We start from the raw sequence: 18,148 nt of genomic DNA, 5'->3' as shown, positions 1-18,148 counted from the left end.
TTTTTTATAAGGAGGTTGTCATCAGTGACAATGGTGAAAAGCATCCCCTGAGTTCTCTTGGCTGATTCCTAGACAGGAGAATTTTCCCATTAGCTGGGAACATAGAAAAAATTATATTCACATGTTCTCAACTCCGGCCATCAACTTGCTGATTCCAGGAGGAAGAATTTAAAAGGTTAGACAGATTTATAGCAACAGCATATACTATATCCTTGGGAAACAGTCTCTTGTGATAGAGAAAAGGCTTTTTGATTGCCTCACGTGGACTGCATGTTCATGTTGATTCATGGACACATGACACCCACGGGACTGTTTATTAGAGAGAAGAGTGAAGAGACAAAGTGGAATCAGAGGTCCCTTTCCCCCTTTTTCTCTGGCCCGATTATGGTTTATATATTGAAGTCCCAGAGAGTTGAAGAATTTACTTACTATAGGGATTGTTAATTTATTCCATGGGAGTCAAATATATACGTGTGCGTCTGTGTGTCTGAGTGGGAGTGTAGAGAGATACACATGCGTGTCATTAAAACTGTCACCGCAGGGAGTTTATACGTAGGAGGGAGCAGCTTCATATGGTCCGTACTACATTATGTCAGTGAAGTAACAGTGTGAGTGGGTGTGAGAGAAGTCTGTAACTACTAAGAAGTTAAACCCTTCAAGAAATAAAACACAGATTTAGAACTTGACTGAGATCTACAGTTCCAGATAAAATTAATTTTTAATATGGGTACAGGCCTAAAAATTAATTCAATTTTTTTCTCCTTTCTACTAATATTGATTGCCTCTATTAGGAATTTATACTTGATGACAGAATAATAAATATTTATTATATAGACAGGTACATTATTACAATGTATTGTGATTGTATTATCACAATCTACTCATATGGCGAGGTATAGATAAAGCCTCTGAAAAAAGGGAATTAGTAGGGCAATACATTTAGAGAGACTAAAGAGAAATTTCTGGTTAACAGATAAAGAATGGCATATCAAGGGCTTATACTATCCATGAAAGGTCTGTGTGCATGTTATCATTATTTCAATCTATTTAAACTAGGAAAATTGAAACTATTATATAACATATAATAATATTTATACCTATATTAGGAAAAATAATGATTTTCAGATTTGGGGGCCATATTGTAACATGTTTTAAATATTCCACACAATGCTAATCATTGTCTAAGGTGATTATGAAGGAATAACAAATAAATCATACTGAGTAATTCACACCACTAGCCACTTTCCCAGACAATATTTGTGTTTGATCCTCATAATAATTTGGTGAATAAGGCTGAAGTGATGCTATGTGACTTTTCAGACAAGGTAATTAAAACAGCATATTTTTTTTTTTCTGTGCTTTTAAGATGTTTGCTTTCAATCAAGCCACGGCAGTGAGGAATCCATGTGGCCAAAAGGATAGGACACCTGCAGGTGTTCCGACTAAGACCCCAGGGGGAGAATCAAGATCAAGTGCCAGATATGAGAGTGAGGAGGCTGCAGATGATTTTGGCCCCCAGCCCTTAAGTCATCTCCAGCCTTGAGCCATCTCAGCTGAAGCCACATGTAGTGAGAGATGAGCTGTCTACACAAAGCATGCTCAAGTTTCAAGAACAGATTATATGGTGACTGTTGTTTCAACACAAACCATCGTGTGGGCAGTGTTGCTATATCCAAAAGATAACTGGAACATAGGCACCACTATCCATATTTTACAAAGGAAATAATGGCACAATCTTGGCTAACCCAAAATCATGTAGCTGGATATGTGAGAACCAAGGTAAATATCCAGGTCATCTAATCTTAAGTCTAGTTTTCTTTGCTCTATACCACAAATGATCAATGAATAAAGCACATTTTTCTGCAATCAGTAACTCACAAACTGAGTTGTCCCTTATAAATATTAACATATTTTTCATTTGTATTGATTCACTGAAGTCTGCTAATGCTGTAGAAATTTGAAAACCACTGGCTATTCTAGCCATTTACATTAATGATTCAAATATAATTAAAGTGAATTTGCCAGAGACGAGAACAAAGTTATAACAAAAGAATGATAAAAACTAACAAGTTTTAAATTACTTTTCAAAATTCAGAACTTGACTTGTTTTGTCATTGTTTCTGGAGATTTCCTCTGATCCTTTCTTGTCTTTGTCATTTTTGGTCTCTCCTTTGCACTCAAGAGTTCCCTTTAATATTTCTTGCAGGGCTGGTTTAGTGGTCATGAACTCTTTTAGTTTTTGTCTGGGAAACTCTTTATCTCTCCTCATATTCTGAGTGATAGCCTTGCTGGATATTCTTGGCTGCAGATTCTTACCACTCCGCACTCTGAATATATCGTGCCACTCCCTTCTGGCTTGCCAAGTTTGTTGAGGAATCTCCAGCTAGCCTTATAGGTTTTCCCTAGTAAGTTCAGGACTTCTTATACGTAAGATTTTGATAAACTTGTCATTAATTATTTTTGTAAATATTTGGTAGAATTCACCAATGAAACCATATAGTCTTTGGTTTTTTTGTTTGGGGAGATTTTGATTTTTTTTTTTTTTTTTTTTGAGATTTTGATTTTTAATTCAACTTTCATTCTTGCTACTGGTCAAAAAAGATTTCCTACTTGAAAATCAAGATCAAGATTGGAATCAAGATGCATGATTCAATCTTGGTAACTTGTGCATTTTTAGGAATTATCTGTTTTTTTTTATTTTCTAAGTCTGGTTATGATAATATGTTATCCCACTCTGTATTTCTGTGGTTATCTCTTGTATTATTTTCTCTTCCATTTCTCATATTGGTTTTTGAGTTTCTCTCTCTTTTACTTAGTATATGTAGTTAAAGCATTGCCAATTTTGTTTTTTTTTTTTTTAAACTGGTCATTACTTTCGATGTTATGTTATTTGTTCTAGACTCTTTTATTTCTGATTTTTCTTTGTTATTTTCTTCCTCTACTAAATTTCAGCTAAGTTCATTCTTTTTCTAGTTTCTTGTGGTGTAGTGTGATTTATTAAACTTTTTTTTAAAGATTTCCTTTATTAATTCACGAGAGACACAGAGAGAGTGGCAGAGACATAGGCAGAGGGAGAAGCCGGCTCCCTGCGGGGAGCTTGATGTGGGACTTGATCCGGACACCACAGGATCACACCAGAGCTGAAGGCAGACACTCAACCGCTGAGCCACCTAGGCGTCTTGAACTTTTTTTCTTAATACAAGCATTTATAACATAAATTTCACTCTAACATCTGCTTTTGCTACATTTCACAGGTTTTACAATATTGTATTTTCTTTTTCCTGTGTTTTGAGACATATTTTGACTTGCTGTTGGATTTCTCATTTGGCCCACAGCCTGTGCAGTAGTGTGTGTATTTAATACTTACATATTAAATATTTAATATTTTAAACATTCAAAAATGAATACATATCAAACTTTTAAAAAAAAATTAGTACTTAATGACTAAGCATAAGTAAAATACATTATCAAATGGCCAGTTTGCTAGACTTAATTTAGTAAGTTTGAAAAATTAGACTTGGTTAAGGGAGACAATGATTCGCACTTACTCTCTTTCTTTCCATAAAATTTTTTGGAAGTCATCCAGATGCACTTGCAAAGCTGAAATTTCAGACACTTCATTGTCCAAAGGTAGGTTTATTGCTTGCAGTCTTAATGCAGATTTCAGTGTACAGTTTTCAGTACCACCATTCTTGAATGAATCAGGGCTATTAAGATTCAGTTTCATCTCCTCATTTAACCTTAAATGGTCAATAATCAAATCTTCCTGAAAAGAAAAAAATATAAAACAATTAGTGTTAATTTTTTAAACATAGTGCAGAAAACACATGAAGAAAACATATTTTGGAGAGGAAATAAATATTATGATTCACCATCCAATTACTATTTTCATTTCTTTATCAGTCTGTAATTGAGATATATGACTGAACTTTAACTTGCATTCCTTAAGCCTTATTTTTTCCTTCTATGTTCTACATTATAGTGAAATACATTTCAGTCTATGAAAACTTTTTTATTTACAATGGAATCTAGGTTATATCTACCATAAATCCCATACATAATAGAAAGGTTTAAATTTTTAGATTGAATGATAGAAGAGCAAGATATCATGCTCTATATTTTTAGAGGTGGAATTAGAAAGGAGTAACAATATAAACTGATATTATTTAAAGAAATAAAATGAATTCCTAAGGTTTCTGAAAATATGTTCCATGGGTTGTTAATAGTATTTGCCAAGTTAAAGAAAATGGATAAATAAGGTTACAAACTGCTATATTAGATAAAGCTTCTAAAAAGTTTATTTTGTGCAGAATTCTTAAAAACTTCAAGACTCTAAGAATATCAAGAAATTCCACGAGTGGATAATGTGAAGCATTTCCTAAAGGTATTTGCCTATAGTACCCATTTTACAGGAATTAGTCATGAAGCCAAAGTCCCAAACCTTTGTATGAAACCTACTGTATGAACAATTTATTATTATTGTCATAATGAGGGTAAATGGAGAGGAATCTCTCTAAATATTTTCTTTTCACATAAAAAATGCTAATTTTTGCTAAAAATATTACTAAGATCAGTATTATGGGCTGTTGAACTCTGTCTCTTCCCAAAAACTGGTATGTTGAAGTCTTAGCTTGCCCCCAGTACCGTAGAATGATACTGAATTGGGTACAGTGTTTTTAAAGATGTCATGAAGTTAAAATGAGGTTAATATGGTGGGCCTAGAGATAGTGTCTTTACAAGGAAATTTGAAGATAACCACACACAAAGAAAAGACCATGTGAAGACACAAGTAAAAGGTGGCCATCTGTAAGCCAAGAAGGCCATCTGTAAGGCCTCAGAAGAAACCAAACCTGCTGACAGCTTGATCTCACATTCCTAAACCTCTAGAACTATCAGAAAATAGATTTCTGTTGCTGAAGCCACCCAGATCTGTGGTACCTAGGTATGGCAGCCCAAGCAAGCAAATGCAGTCACCACTGGGTTTGTCATTTTCTCTTTCCTCCCCATTACTGTATACTGCATTCAAACCCACACATAATCTCTGGATTCCTCTGTGGAGCTTTTTTCTTACCTTACTATATGTGTTGTCTTTTGTAGGAAATTCTCTTTTCACCAGACACTCTCTGATAGACTTACATGTTTGTGAAGCAATTTGAAATTGGTCTCCTTGTGCAGAGGACACTTCCATGAAACTAGGATGCTTCAGGTCCTGGGTAGTTTCTAACACCTTTTGGTGTGGCAAACTCTGTTTCTTTTTCAATTCACTCAATTCTTTCATTGTCATCTCTAATTTTATTCTGAGCTGTCTTCCTTCCTCCCTGGCACTGTTCCTTTCAGCCCGAACTTTGCTCCACTTTTCTCTCCAATTAGCAGTGCAGTCTGACCACCACCGCATGGTCTTCTCCATCTGAGCAGCTCTGGCCTTGACTTCTTCAAGCTCCCGCAGGCGAAGCTCTTCACAAATATTCCATTCACTGGTATTGCACGAGTGTGCACAGAAGTTGTGAGCAGCATGTGATTGCAGCCCCTGAAGTGGCAAACAGGAATGACAAGTGTCCCTGGGGGAGGAATCAGGTGCTACGATGTCACAAGGTGGTTTTACTGATGACTGCTGCATCTGGAAGATTTGTGTTTCTTCAATTAACCGATGGATGGAATCTAAATTCATATTTATCTTTTTGGGTCTAAAAAAAGAGAACATAATTAACATTTTAGTTTCCATTGCAATGGAATGAGCAAGACCTATATTCTAAAAAGAAGGTGGATGAAAACAATATATCTTTCAATATTGCACATTTTCTTTTCCACTATAATTAAAAATACAGAAGAACTTATGTATTTGTAATTATCCTCAAAGAAACAGAAATTTCTCATATCAAATTTGGCCAAATGAATACAAATAAAAATATAAAGATGCAATCGGGGATAGCATACGACATGAATAATTCATTTTAGCAAATCCAATTCTTTTCAGGTAATATTTACTGTAATCTGTATTGTCCCTTAACTACTAGGGGATCCTCTTTTCACTGCTAATTCAAGCACAACCCATTTAAGTGGAAGGCGGAATCTATTGATCTCCAGGAGGATAGGCCCCTTTTCTAATCCCAGGGGCTAAATCCTAATTGGTCTAACTCTTTCATGGTGGCCTACATGTCATTGACCATGCATTAGCATAGGTTCAGGTTCTGGCTGAGATTTGAGGGAAAATTTGTTGGGAAAGTTTCCCAACTATAAAACAAAAAATTCACAAAATGAGAAACTCTTTCCCTCTGCTTTCTTCCTGCCTAAACAAAGACATGATTCTGGAAGAAGGCAAGTGTAACAGCCACCTGATAATACTTAAAATAATGGAACAGAAAGAGGAAAAGGGCTTGATTTAATGATTGAACTGTGGCATGAAATCTCTGGTTATTGTACAATGTGAGAATAGTTACCTAACTTTATTTAAGGTGTGATTGTTGAAGTTTCTGTCACTCCCAGTTCAAAGTGACATTAGATTGATACATGAATTACTTTCATCCCATGGTTAATATTATGATAAATTCTAAAAAAAAAAAATATTGTGAATAAGACATGGTTTTTGTCTTAAAGATTTTGGAGTTCAGTGGGAGACAAGCACATGAAAATTAAAAGTACATATTCACACTATAAAAGTATAGTTATTTACTCAATCAATCTTTTTTTTAGTATATATTATGTGTCAAATCAGTGCTAGGTTGCTACGGTATGTAAGAAGCTATGCAAGAAGCACTGCTCAAGGAGCGATGAACTGTCTCCTAGAAATGAAAAGACTTCCCAGAATAGATAACAATGAGTAGTCTTAGTTTCAAAGCTTTATAAAGGAATTACAAGCAGCTTCCCATATATATAACACAGACAAATTAATCGGTCAAAGCAGACCTACTTATCAGTATGTACACCCATTACTTTATTCAATATTGCAACATAGCCATATTGATCACAGCAAGTAGAATTTTTTTTAATAAATGCTTAAAACATGCAGGTTAATCTATAAATTAATAAAGTTCTGAGGTTGTATAACATTACTCACTATTATTATCAAATAAGATTTATTGGTATAAATAACATTTAATGTACATGACATTAATTCCTCTCATTGTTTTATTTGCTTTTATATAACTATATAAAACAGATCATAAACTGTCTCCTTATGAGCCATCCATTTAATCAACTGAAGGGGTGTCATTAAACTAACAACTTACAAAATAAATAAGTCTTTTTTTTTTTAGTTTTTTTTATTATTTTAGAGAGAAAGTATGAGCTGGGGGAGGGGCAGAGTAAGAAGGAGTGAGATAATTCTCAGACTCCCCACTGAGTGTGGAGCCAGCATAGGGCTTGATCCCAGGACCCTGAGATCATGACCTGAGTCAAAATCAAGAGTCAGCTGCTTAACATACTGAGTCATCCAGGAACCCCCAGCATAAGTCTTTATATGGTAAGAAAAAAAGTATATAATATTAAATGTATATCACTTTCAAGTTGTAAGTAAAAAACACATTTTAACACGTGTTCTGTAGAGGTGCCAAACCAATTCACTTTCTATTATAATACTTATAATAATATAGATTCATGGTTGTAATTATTTTTGTTAGCATTGGTATATGTCCAAGCACATTTGAATTACTGCTGATTTGGAGCAATTGTTCCCTACATTTACTGCAATTCAGAGGGCAATGATAATATAGCTGACCAAATTTCTTGGACCATTACTAAACCAAGATCAATATTAAAAAGAACAAGCGCCAGGTTCTTATCAGGCCATGCTCCAAAGTCATCGTCCGATTTCTCACTGTGATGATGAAGCATGGTTACATTGGCGAATTTGAAATCATCGATGATCACAGAGCTGGGAAAATTGTTGTGAACCTCACAGGCAGGTTAAACAAGTGTGGAGTGATCAGCCCCAGATTTGATGTACAACTGAAAGATCTAGAAAAATGGCAGAATAACCTGCTCCCATCCCGCCAGTTTGGTTTCATTGTACTGACAACCTCAGCTGGCATCATGGACCATGAAGAAGCAAGACGAAAACACACAGGAGGGAAAATCCTGGGATTCTTTTTCTAGGGATGTAATTCATACGTGCAAATAAAATGCCTCAATGGAAAAAAAAATAAAATAAAATAAAAAAATAAAAAAGAAAATAAAGAACTCTTAGAAGCAATATTTTATGTATATGTTTACATATCATAGATATACATATATATACATATATATGTATTCGTTATTCACTATTTAAAGATATTTCTGATATTTTTTGGCTGGAATTCCAAAATAAAGACAGGAAAGTTATTTCAGCATATTAAATTTAAATTTATCCTTGCCATTTTTCAAAATAAATCAGTACCATAAAATTGTAATGTCTTTAAAAATGTCTCATTAATTTTTATTTCACTAGTGTTTTGAAGAGTCTATAATTGGATTCTGGTACATGGAGACCTTGCTTACCAATTAACTATGTATTTTTTCACATCTGACTAAACAAAATTGAGTTGGGTTTAATCATTGAGTCCTTGAACTTGAATAGTTTTTCCTGTTCTAAAGTGTTTCTCAAGCAAGTGTAAATGCAGATATTGAATCCTTATGTGTATCTACTGAGGCACTCATTTTCCCTATACATATGTGCATGCTCCTCATGTTTTATTTCAATAACTGTGAAAGTATTTGTCAGTGGTTGTAGTACAAAGCTTTTGATGCATGAGAAAATATCTTAATGTTTTGGACTCTTTGGTCTCTTACACTGAATTTTGCCTTGTCCTTACTACAAAAAGGAGTGAGGGAGCACAAGGAAACTTTTGAAGGTGGTGGATATGTTTATTACTTTGATCATGGTAATGGGCTCACAGGTGCATGCCTATGTTCTAACTCATCAAATTATATACATTAAATATGTGCAATAATTTGTATTAATCACATCTCAATAAAGCTATTAAAAATGTTCATACAACCCGGCTACCCTGATGACTGCAAGTATTTTTAATGTTGTACATTACCAAATAAATGAAAAACGATGGGTCTACTCTGTATAAATAATATTGCTAAGCATTATTTTTCACTAAAGATAAGTTTAATGTATAAGACATTGAGTTCCAGATTCTATTGAATCAAACTCTGATTCTGCTTCCCACATAGACGATCTTGGACAAATTATATAAATTTGTCAAAATACTCATTATCCTTATCTGTAAGAGGAGACAGAAATATTGTACTTCAGTTAGTTCTTCTGACCAGAAAGTGGAAAAAATGCCTGCAAACTGGTTGGCCCAGGCTGTCTCTTAGGCAAAGTGACAGTTTTCCTCAGTGCTATACAAGTCACCAATATGTAAAAAAAAAAAAAAAAAAGTCACCAATATGTCACTTTGGACTACTGCATAATTTTTTTTTCAGTTTTTTTTTCTCTCTTTGGAAAGAGAGGTGGCATATTTAAAAAACAGAGATTGCAACAGATAAATGAAATTTACCAAAAAAGCTCTTAATTTCATGTAATAAAGGTTATTATCAATTTCTATATCATATTCATATTATTCGGTGAAATATTCAGTGCTACTATTATCTCCATCCTAGAGATGAAGAAATCAGGGCTTAGGGATCTAATGTAACCAGCCCAAGTCATACATGTAAAAGGGGTCAGCAGAACTTGGGAATTAAGGAAATTTGAACCCAGAGCCACTGCCTCCCCATATCAACAGCCTACAACTTCGAAACACCTACACTACAGTAATATCATCTTTTAGGTTATTGCAGAAACATATTTGGCAGATTTCCATTTTGGTTATGTTTATGATCCAATATCTCCCATTAAATCACATCCCAATTAGTCAAGTGATCCTGATACTGTGCTTTGAGTTTAATCTCATTATACATTAAAGAAACTGCAAGTTTGGGGCTTGTAAATCCCTGCAGCCTCCTCTCTGTCACCTGCTTCAATGATCCACGCTTCAGTAATGCTGATGTCCATTCCCTGCACAAACCTCCCCTCAATTTTCTCCTTGGAGCAATCACATTGCTACTCAAGAGACTCTTGCCTCTCTCCACATGCTCACCTCTGCTTGGTTTCTCAACCTTTGGGTATCAGTTAGTGAGACCTATGCTTGATTGACTCTCCTCCATCCCTAACCGGCCTGACATCAGAGCAGGAAGTTTACATTTGGCTTCCTATGTTGATAGTAAACAATATACACACAGATTCTGCGATCCTGGGACCTTGTTAACACCCAAAAGTAATACATAAAACTAACATCCACAAATTTTAACTCGCTTTAAAAGAAATAAACAGTATTGTGATTCCACACATAATATATGCTTAAAGAAGTCTCTCTGGGAGAACCTGGGTGGCTCAGTGGTTGAGCGTCTGCCTTTGGCTCAGGTCATGATCCTGGGGTCCTAGGATCGAGTTCCCCACCAGGCTCCCAATGGGGAGCCTGCTTCTCCTTCTGCCTATGTCTCTGCCTCTCTCTGTGTGTCTCTCATGAATAAGTAAATAAAATCTTTTTAAAAAGTCTCTCTGAAGTGACAGACGTCTCATGTATTATCTGAAGAATGAGGTGGACCAGAAATAAAAGCATTTTTGGCAGAAGTTATACTATCAGGGCAGAATAAAAAAGGGTCCAGAGGGATTTTTGTTTTATTGTTTATACTTATTTATTTCCATTAATCTATAGGAAAAGAATTCTAAATGAAATCCTTCTTGGATATTTTTCCCCCTAAGAAGCACAGGACCACTAATGCATGCACAGTAATGTTAATAAAAGCCATAAGCAAAGAGTAAATAGATTAATATAGATTCAAAACATAAAGCTAAGGAACAGTTATTCCTTCATATATGATGCCATATACTCTGATAAAAAGCAAAAAAGAAAAATCAGATTTTAATACTTAGGAAAGTAAAACACCACATTGTATTTTAAAATGTGGCCTGTCACACATGCACAAGTAATTAGTATAACAAAAATATGTATACTGTATGGGTCTAAAGCAGAAAAAAAATTATTTTAGAACGTTTTGCAAGAGAACACTAAATATGAACTGTGAGACAGCAGTTGTAACAGAAAAAGGAGAGTGAACAATTACAGCAAAAGGCAAGATCACGTCACTGCAGTCAAGCTCAGGTTCTGTCCATGGGTAAGTATTTTAGAAATCCATACACTATGGCAAATTATACAGGCAGTTATTTGTCTATATTTGTTGACATAAATACAAAATTTTGGAACCAGATGGAGGCAGAAAATACTTGCACAAAAAGGCAGCTAAATATTATAAAATAATTTGTATGTTAGTTAAAGCTTGGATGCTTTTCTTTCCCTCCAAGTCCTCATAGTATAAGCATAATTGAAAACATTTAAGACACAAATATTTGTTTGCTAACAGTAATTATCAAATTATAAACTGCATTATCTGATCAATTAGAAATTGATTTTAAAGAATTGGTGTGGAATTCATATGATAAGCCCCATCCTGCTCTTAGAGACTCTTCCCTGCTTCCTAATCTTTAGCCTCCTACTCTTCACCATGTTGCTGAAGCCATGTGTGATGCCTTATCTTTACTCTAGGTTTTCAGTAAAAAATGTTTTGAGGAAAGTAATATATTTCTTAGATAATGCTCAATGATTAAAAAAATTAACTCCATTTCTTTTTTAAAAAATCTATTTCAGAATAATCTCTCCATATCATATCTTTTTTTCCCTCCAAATTTCTGGTTTAATAAGGACTTGTTTATTTGAGAAAAAAGGGTCCCAAACATCAGGCTGTTCACAAAAATAACCCACAGTATCAACTTTAGAAAACAAATCTTAAGACTATTACACTAATTATTTTTCTAGAGGATGCATTTGACATGCCAACTCTCATTCACAAAAATAATTGTTACATTTGTGTTGAATAACCCCACATAGCATTCTTATGTGGGGTACAGCACACATACCTCTAACTCAAAGCTGCTTTCAGGTGCTACTCAACTAATGCGATTGCCTTTGCAGTTAGGGAAGCAACTACTGAGCTCATGTATGAATGGAAAGAACTGTACTCCCTACATAACAAGAGATTATTTTGGAGACAGTTGATAAAAACCACACATCCTTTTTATTGTTAAGTCATAAAGAGGTATCAAAATTAAAAGCAAAAATTACAGGGTAAGACTTATCATAACTACTAGGAACGTCAAAGGAAGTGAAAATGGGACTAGGCGCAGGGTGATATGAATGAATGAACATGGGAAGGATAAGGATGGGGAGAACAGTGAGCATGTGCTGAAGAAGATACTAGGGGAGAGGATCTGGTGAAAATTTTGATATTAAACAAGCGCCTAGGTAAAGAAATAATGGGACAAGATTTCTAAACCCCACTATGTGCTTAAGAGTCATCCTCGCCATTGGCGCTGTCTCTGTCATCCTCTCCTTCCTCAGCCTCTTTTTCATCATCCTTGATCAACTCCAGCTGGTCATCCCCCCCGATCTTCATTATCACCATCATCCAGTAGGTCCCCCTACTCAGCAGAGTCATCTGCACCCCCCTCAGACTCCATCTTCACATTAGTCTCATCTTTCTTCAGGTAGCTGTTGTTCTGCTCCTCTTCTGACTTACCATTCTTCATCTCTACTCCTTGTTTGCTCTGTTCTTTCTCATTTTTTTCCAGGCTTTCCAGTAGAGAATCCACTTTTTGTTTTATCTGGGTTAACTCATTCTTAATGGGTTTGAAGGTCATCTCCTTTCAACTTTACAGACTTGGAAGAAGATCCTCGCTGTCCACTCTTAGAATTGAAGCCACTTTTGCCCCTTTGTGAGATGTTTCCTGATACACGCTGGCGTTTTGAGGAGGAGGGGGTACACATGCTGGGTAACTGTACATCCTGACATAATAATCTCATTGAAAGTCACAGTCCAAATCAAAAGAGGAGCCGTACATCTCCGCTGCAGATCGTTTCACACCTGCTTTTCCTCGGTTCATTTTTGGCTCTGCAGCCAGATTAATATCTAAAACCTGGCCAGCAATCATTCTGTCATCCTCTCCTGCCACAGCAGCCTGGACACTTCTCTCATTAACATACTGAACAAAGGCAAAGCCTTCATGAACAGAGCAACCCACAATTTTGCCGTATTTTGAGAAGATTGCCTCCACATAAGATTTCTTGACCACAAGAATATTGAGATTCCCAATGAATACATGGGAGTTCATGGAGCGAGGATCTGTCTTGTTGGTAACATTGTTGGCCATTGCCTTTGATGGTAAGGTTCCTCACAAAGCGGAAAATGTAGCTGAAGATCAAAAATCTCACAGGAGTGGGGAGGGAGAAGGGATTCGATTCTGAATCTCCCACTCCCGGGTTCTACGCGGAGAAGCCAACTGCTCCTCAAGGGCAACAACGCAGCCGCCACCTCCACATCATACCTTGATATCTTTATTACCATTCCCAGACAATTGCCATGTTTTCTACATGGCTTTAAGAAGAAAACAAAAACAGATAAAAAACATTTAAAAAACACTACATTTAAAACAAAAACCTTATTGGTTTGACATAGAAAGTGATCAGTTTTACTTCTTCAGAATATGAATAGAGGAATAAAGAAAGATCCAAAATCCACAATCCATTTCCGTTTTATAAAGTGCCAATGTATCATCTGTAATGAAGCTTAGAAAATTTCTTTTTTCTGGCACGCTGATCATGTTGAAGCTCTTATAATGCTTTGCCTGCCAATTACCAATTTAAGTTTAGATCATTTAGAATTTCTTGGACGATATAATATAATTTAACTACTCTTATGTAGAACTTAAGGTATCAATCAGGTTCGAGTAAGTTCTGTTTTAAAATATTCCTGAAATGTCTCACCAGTTGAACAAATATTGCAACACAAAGATATTTTCCCTAAGATTTGAATTTACAGCTTAAATATATATCTTCTAACAATATATACAAAACCTATGTTACTTATTACCTATTTGCATGGGAGCCTGACACTCGTTGAATTCCTTGGCATTTCCTAATATTTATGTTTAAATTTCAAGGTTTCAGTGAACAAAACCACAAATGATCCCAATTTTCTCATGCAATCTAATCCAACTTAATAGTGCCAAATAAATAAACCAAAATATCTGTTGAGACCTTACGCCAAAAATGAAATTAGTATTAGTTGTGGAACTAGAAAGCCCTGTTGAATCTAATTTTCATATGAGGATAATCTTGCTACTATTTCCAGGTGGCTAACAGTCAGAGTGCACATTTTGTTGGAAAGAGCACTGAAAAAATGTGGTTAAGTCAAGGATCCTATCACTTTCCAAAGTTAGACAGGTGACCCTGAATCTGGAATATGTATCACTATGTAAATATCATTTTGTATAATTTTATGAAAATTAAAGAATGTAGAGGGCAATGTAACTATGTCCATAAATATTAGTTAAAAAGAAATCAAAATAAAATCCCAAAGAACAAATAGCCAATAACTCAAAATTATGCTTATTATTAATTTATAATGTGAAGGTGAATTACCCTATAAAATATATATATATATATATATTCCTATACCCTATAAATATATATACATATATATATATATATATATATATATATATATATATATATATAAAATTCCTATCACGGTTCCACAACAAACCAGGTAGTGCTGAAACAGAGCAGTTATGCTTTCCATTTTTTGTTATTGAAAAATCTATTTCTTTGTTAAAATTACACATTTTTTGAAATATTGGATCAATCAACTATTTTCCAATATTTATGTCCATTTCAGAGTTTGAAACCACCAACTATTCCAGTTTCCCTATGCATTTCCTAAGCAAAATTCCTTCATCATTTACCCCATTCACACTTGCTCCTAAAGAATGTATGAGGTTAAGTCAGAAATTCTTCATAGGTCTGGTTACACTTTGCATTGAACAAGAGAAAGCCCTTTCCTGTCAGTATGATTCAGTAATATTTTCTCACACCCATTTGATGGAATGTGCATTGCTGCCAACTACTCTGTGTTAGCTGACTGGAAGGTTTTCACAGGCTTAATAATGAAGTTTGGAGAATACAGTCCAAATGATTGTCATGTTTACTTTTGAAATGTAGTTATAAAACTTTTTAATAAAAAAAACCTATTCTTAAAGTCTGTTTCATTTCCCCAATTGTACATTCTTTACATTAACAATCCAAATTGGCTAAAATCTATCCCACATCAAAAAGCAGTACAAAAATCTGGAATCAGAAGCAGAAATGTCATAATGTACGTAGACTTTTGTAAGCCCTACCTATGTATAATATTTCTAAATACTTTGCTTCATGTACTCTACTTCTTACTAAAGCAAAGCAATACTCCTATAAAATCATGCAAGATATTATTTGTTAAGCTTTATCTCTTATGTATGATCTGGCATTTAATTTTCAGAGTAAAGAGCTATGACCATATTGGTGACAGAGATTAAAATGTATCCTTTGAATTATAAATCAGATTTTTAAAAGTCTTTAAAAAGCTCAACTCCCCCAAATCACAAGATTACTGGTTCATTAAAAGTTATAGAGAACATCTAAAAGAGATGGGGCAAGGTATTTGTTTTTCTGGACAAGAACAGATTTGAGAAACCCACATTCCAGAGTTTAAGAGGCAACTTGGAAGCCCTCATATTTATAGCTACTCCCTGTCAGTGGCTACTGAGGGCCTATTTCCAAAATATTTGCCAGAGTAATCTTCAGAAGTTTCAAATACACCCCCAAGAGGTTGTGTAAGATTGTCATCTTTGGTTTAAGATTTTATTATTTATTTGAGAGAGAGCATGTGCCTATGTAGGATCAGGGGAGAGGGATAAAGGGTGAAGCAGACTCCCCGCTGAGGAGGGAGCCAGACATGGGGCTCGATCCCAGGACCCCAAGATTACAACCTGAGCTGAAGGCAGATACTTAATAGACTAAGTCACCCAGGTGCCTGTCATCCCTGCCTTGATGGTCAAATAAAGCAATGTTCTAAACATAGAAGTTAGTATTTGTTTATTCAGTATAATCATTAGACAGTGCCATGATAAAACACATTTAACATGAACTTAGGAGCAATAGACAATTCTGCAAATAGTTAACTAAAATTGTAAAGGTGGTGGGTTAGTTTCCTATTGCTGCTATAGCAAATTACCACAAACTTTAACAGCCTAAAGCAACACAGATTTATTATCTTACACTTCTGAAATTCAGATGCCCGCAATAAATCTCACTGGGCCAAAATCAAAGTGTGTGCAGGGCTGGTTTCTTCTAGAGGCTCTAAGGGGAGGATAGTTCCTTTGCCCCTTTCAGCTTCTAGAGGTCCCTTACATTCCTTGGTGCATGGCCCCATCATCAGACCACCCCAACTATTTGTCCCCATCATCGCATCTCCTACTGCCAGTACTGATTTTCTGCTCTTCTATCAGGACCTTTGCAGTTACATTAAGCCCACCTAGATAATCCAGGATAATCTCCCCAACTCGGAGTGCTTGACCTAACCACACCTGTAAAATCTATTTTACCATATGAGGTAACTATTACAGTTTCCAGATATTAAGATGTGACATATCTGGGCAGGGAGGGGCATTGTTCAACCTATACCAAGTGATATAGTGAAAAAGATTGGATTTTGAAACCACATAAATGTGACTTCAAATTCTTTCCATAATTGGGCTATTTCTTGCTTTGTCTTTTACTGTCTTGTGACCTTAGAAACTTAAATTATGTGAAAATTGCTTCATCTATAAAGTGGAGTTATTAATAGCTTGTCGTGGTTGTTTCAAGGGTATCACATGAATTTTCTCTCTGTGTGGGTCATTTCCCTCAATATACCCTCAGCAACTGACTGCAGCATCACCGCCTTCTCCATGAAGTAATGCCCCCTTTCTCTGCTCCTATGACAAAAGAGACAGTTTATTTCATCTGTTGTTTTATTTTCAATGTTTTCATTTCCTCACATTCTTTCCTTTCATCATTCCACTCCAACTGGAAACCTGTACCCTCCATTCCACAGAAATCCCACTTGTCAAGATCACAGAGGACCTTAATATTGTCAAATCACATATTCAGTTTTTACCCTTACCTAATATGACTGCAACAATGTTCACAACAATTGAAAATTCCTTGCTCTTTAAACACAATTTGTCACATTTTTTCCTTATCACCACATGATTTTCACCATTCTCTTACCTCCTTCTCCTTGGTCTCCTTTGTTTCTCCCTGATGCTCATCTCTAAATATTGGAGAATCCAAAGCTTGGTAATATGAAATAGAATGTCTTTGCCAATGAATGCCAAGTTCTTATCTCCAGTCCTTTAATGTCTCCTGAGCTCCAGAGACACAATGCCTCTGTGCTTCCATCTGGATGTCCAAAGAAACCTCCCCCTCAACCTAATGTTACAAAATTGAGTTCTTATCCCCAGCCTGCTGCAAAGTTACAATGGAAGTTTTTCTTCCATTATTAACTTCCCAGTAAATGGTACCACTGTCCATCCAACAGTTCAAGTCAAAAGCCTAGTTTCTCTCTAACCCACATTTTGTCAGCAAATTCTCCTACCTCATTTCTTCAGATGACTTCCTAAATCCATGTATTTCTTTCCACTTTTGCTGCCTCTATCCTGTGGAAACCACCACGACTTCTTTCAGCATTACTACTTCTGAGATGCCTACTAATACTTCTGTCTAGTTGGTATTCAGCAGTTAAAAATGTTTTTAAAAAATTTAATAAAATTATATAACTCTCTAATTACCACTTGCCCATGCCTCTATTACAATTAGAATAAAATGAAAATGCTTAATCACAGTCTGTTTCATATGACCTGCCACCAGCCTTACTCCCTGGCCTTGATTCCTGTCTCCCATTTTCTCTCACCTTCCCTTTTGGCTCCAATCATGTTGACTTTCTTTCTATTCTTTGAAGAGGCCATGTTCATTCTTGTCTTAGGATCTTGTGCGTGGAATGCTGTTTCCTCAGATCTTTGGATTCAGATATGTTCCCCTGTTCTGAGTATTTAAATTTTAAGAGGCACTGAAAGTTCAAACCAAGAGAATAAAATGCTACTAGTATAATTTAAGCACAACCTCCAGATGTTATAACTCTTTACATTTGTATAATGTTATCTGTTTTAAAAACACTTTTAGTGTATACTTTGCATGATGCTTATGGA

At 35.4% G+C, this 18,148-nt stretch overlaps 2 protein-coding genes and 1 pseudogene across 7 annotated transcripts in view; 1 reads left to right on the top strand and 2 right to left on the bottom strand.

The window, feature by feature from the left end:
- The window catches only part of CCDC102B (coiled-coil domain containing 102B), a 185,004-nt gene that overhangs the window by 85,726 nt on the left and 81,130 nt on the right, over positions 1-18,148 (bottom strand). For 5 of the 6 annotated variants that reach the window (XM_041739452.1, XM_041739450.1, XM_041739456.1 and 2 more), the window contains 2 exons: positions 5,072-5,684; positions 3,549-3,766 (listed from right to left, as the gene is read on the bottom strand). In XM_041739452.1, coding sequence (XP_041595386.1) covers positions 3,549-3,766; positions 5,072-5,684 — 831 coding nt within the window. Of the gene's footprint in view, positions 1-3,548; positions 3,767-5,071; positions 5,685-17,853; positions 18,005-18,148 lie in introns of those variants that run through there. The other variant, XM_041739455.1, reaches the window with a different exon arrangement.
- Positions 7,759-8,138, top strand: LOC121481863 (40S ribosomal protein S15a-like). The gene has a single exon (XM_041739457.1). It carries the CDS (start codon positions 7,819-7,821, stop codon positions 8,089-8,091), a length of 273 nt encoding a protein of 90 aa, XP_041595391.1. The 5' UTR covers positions 7,759-7,818; the 3' UTR covers positions 8,092-8,138.
- Positions 12,176-13,446, bottom strand: LOC121481861 (annotated as a pseudogene).

This window comes from Vulpes lagopus, chromosome 24, assembly GCF_018345385.1.
Source record: "Vulpes lagopus strain Blue_001 chromosome 24, ASM1834538v1, whole genome shotgun sequence".
Taxonomy (NCBI): domain Eukaryota; kingdom Metazoa; phylum Chordata; class Mammalia; order Carnivora; family Canidae; genus Vulpes; species Vulpes lagopus.
The sequence above is the reverse complement of the archived record's forward strand: the minus strand, read 5'-3'. Positions and strand labels throughout refer to the sequence as shown.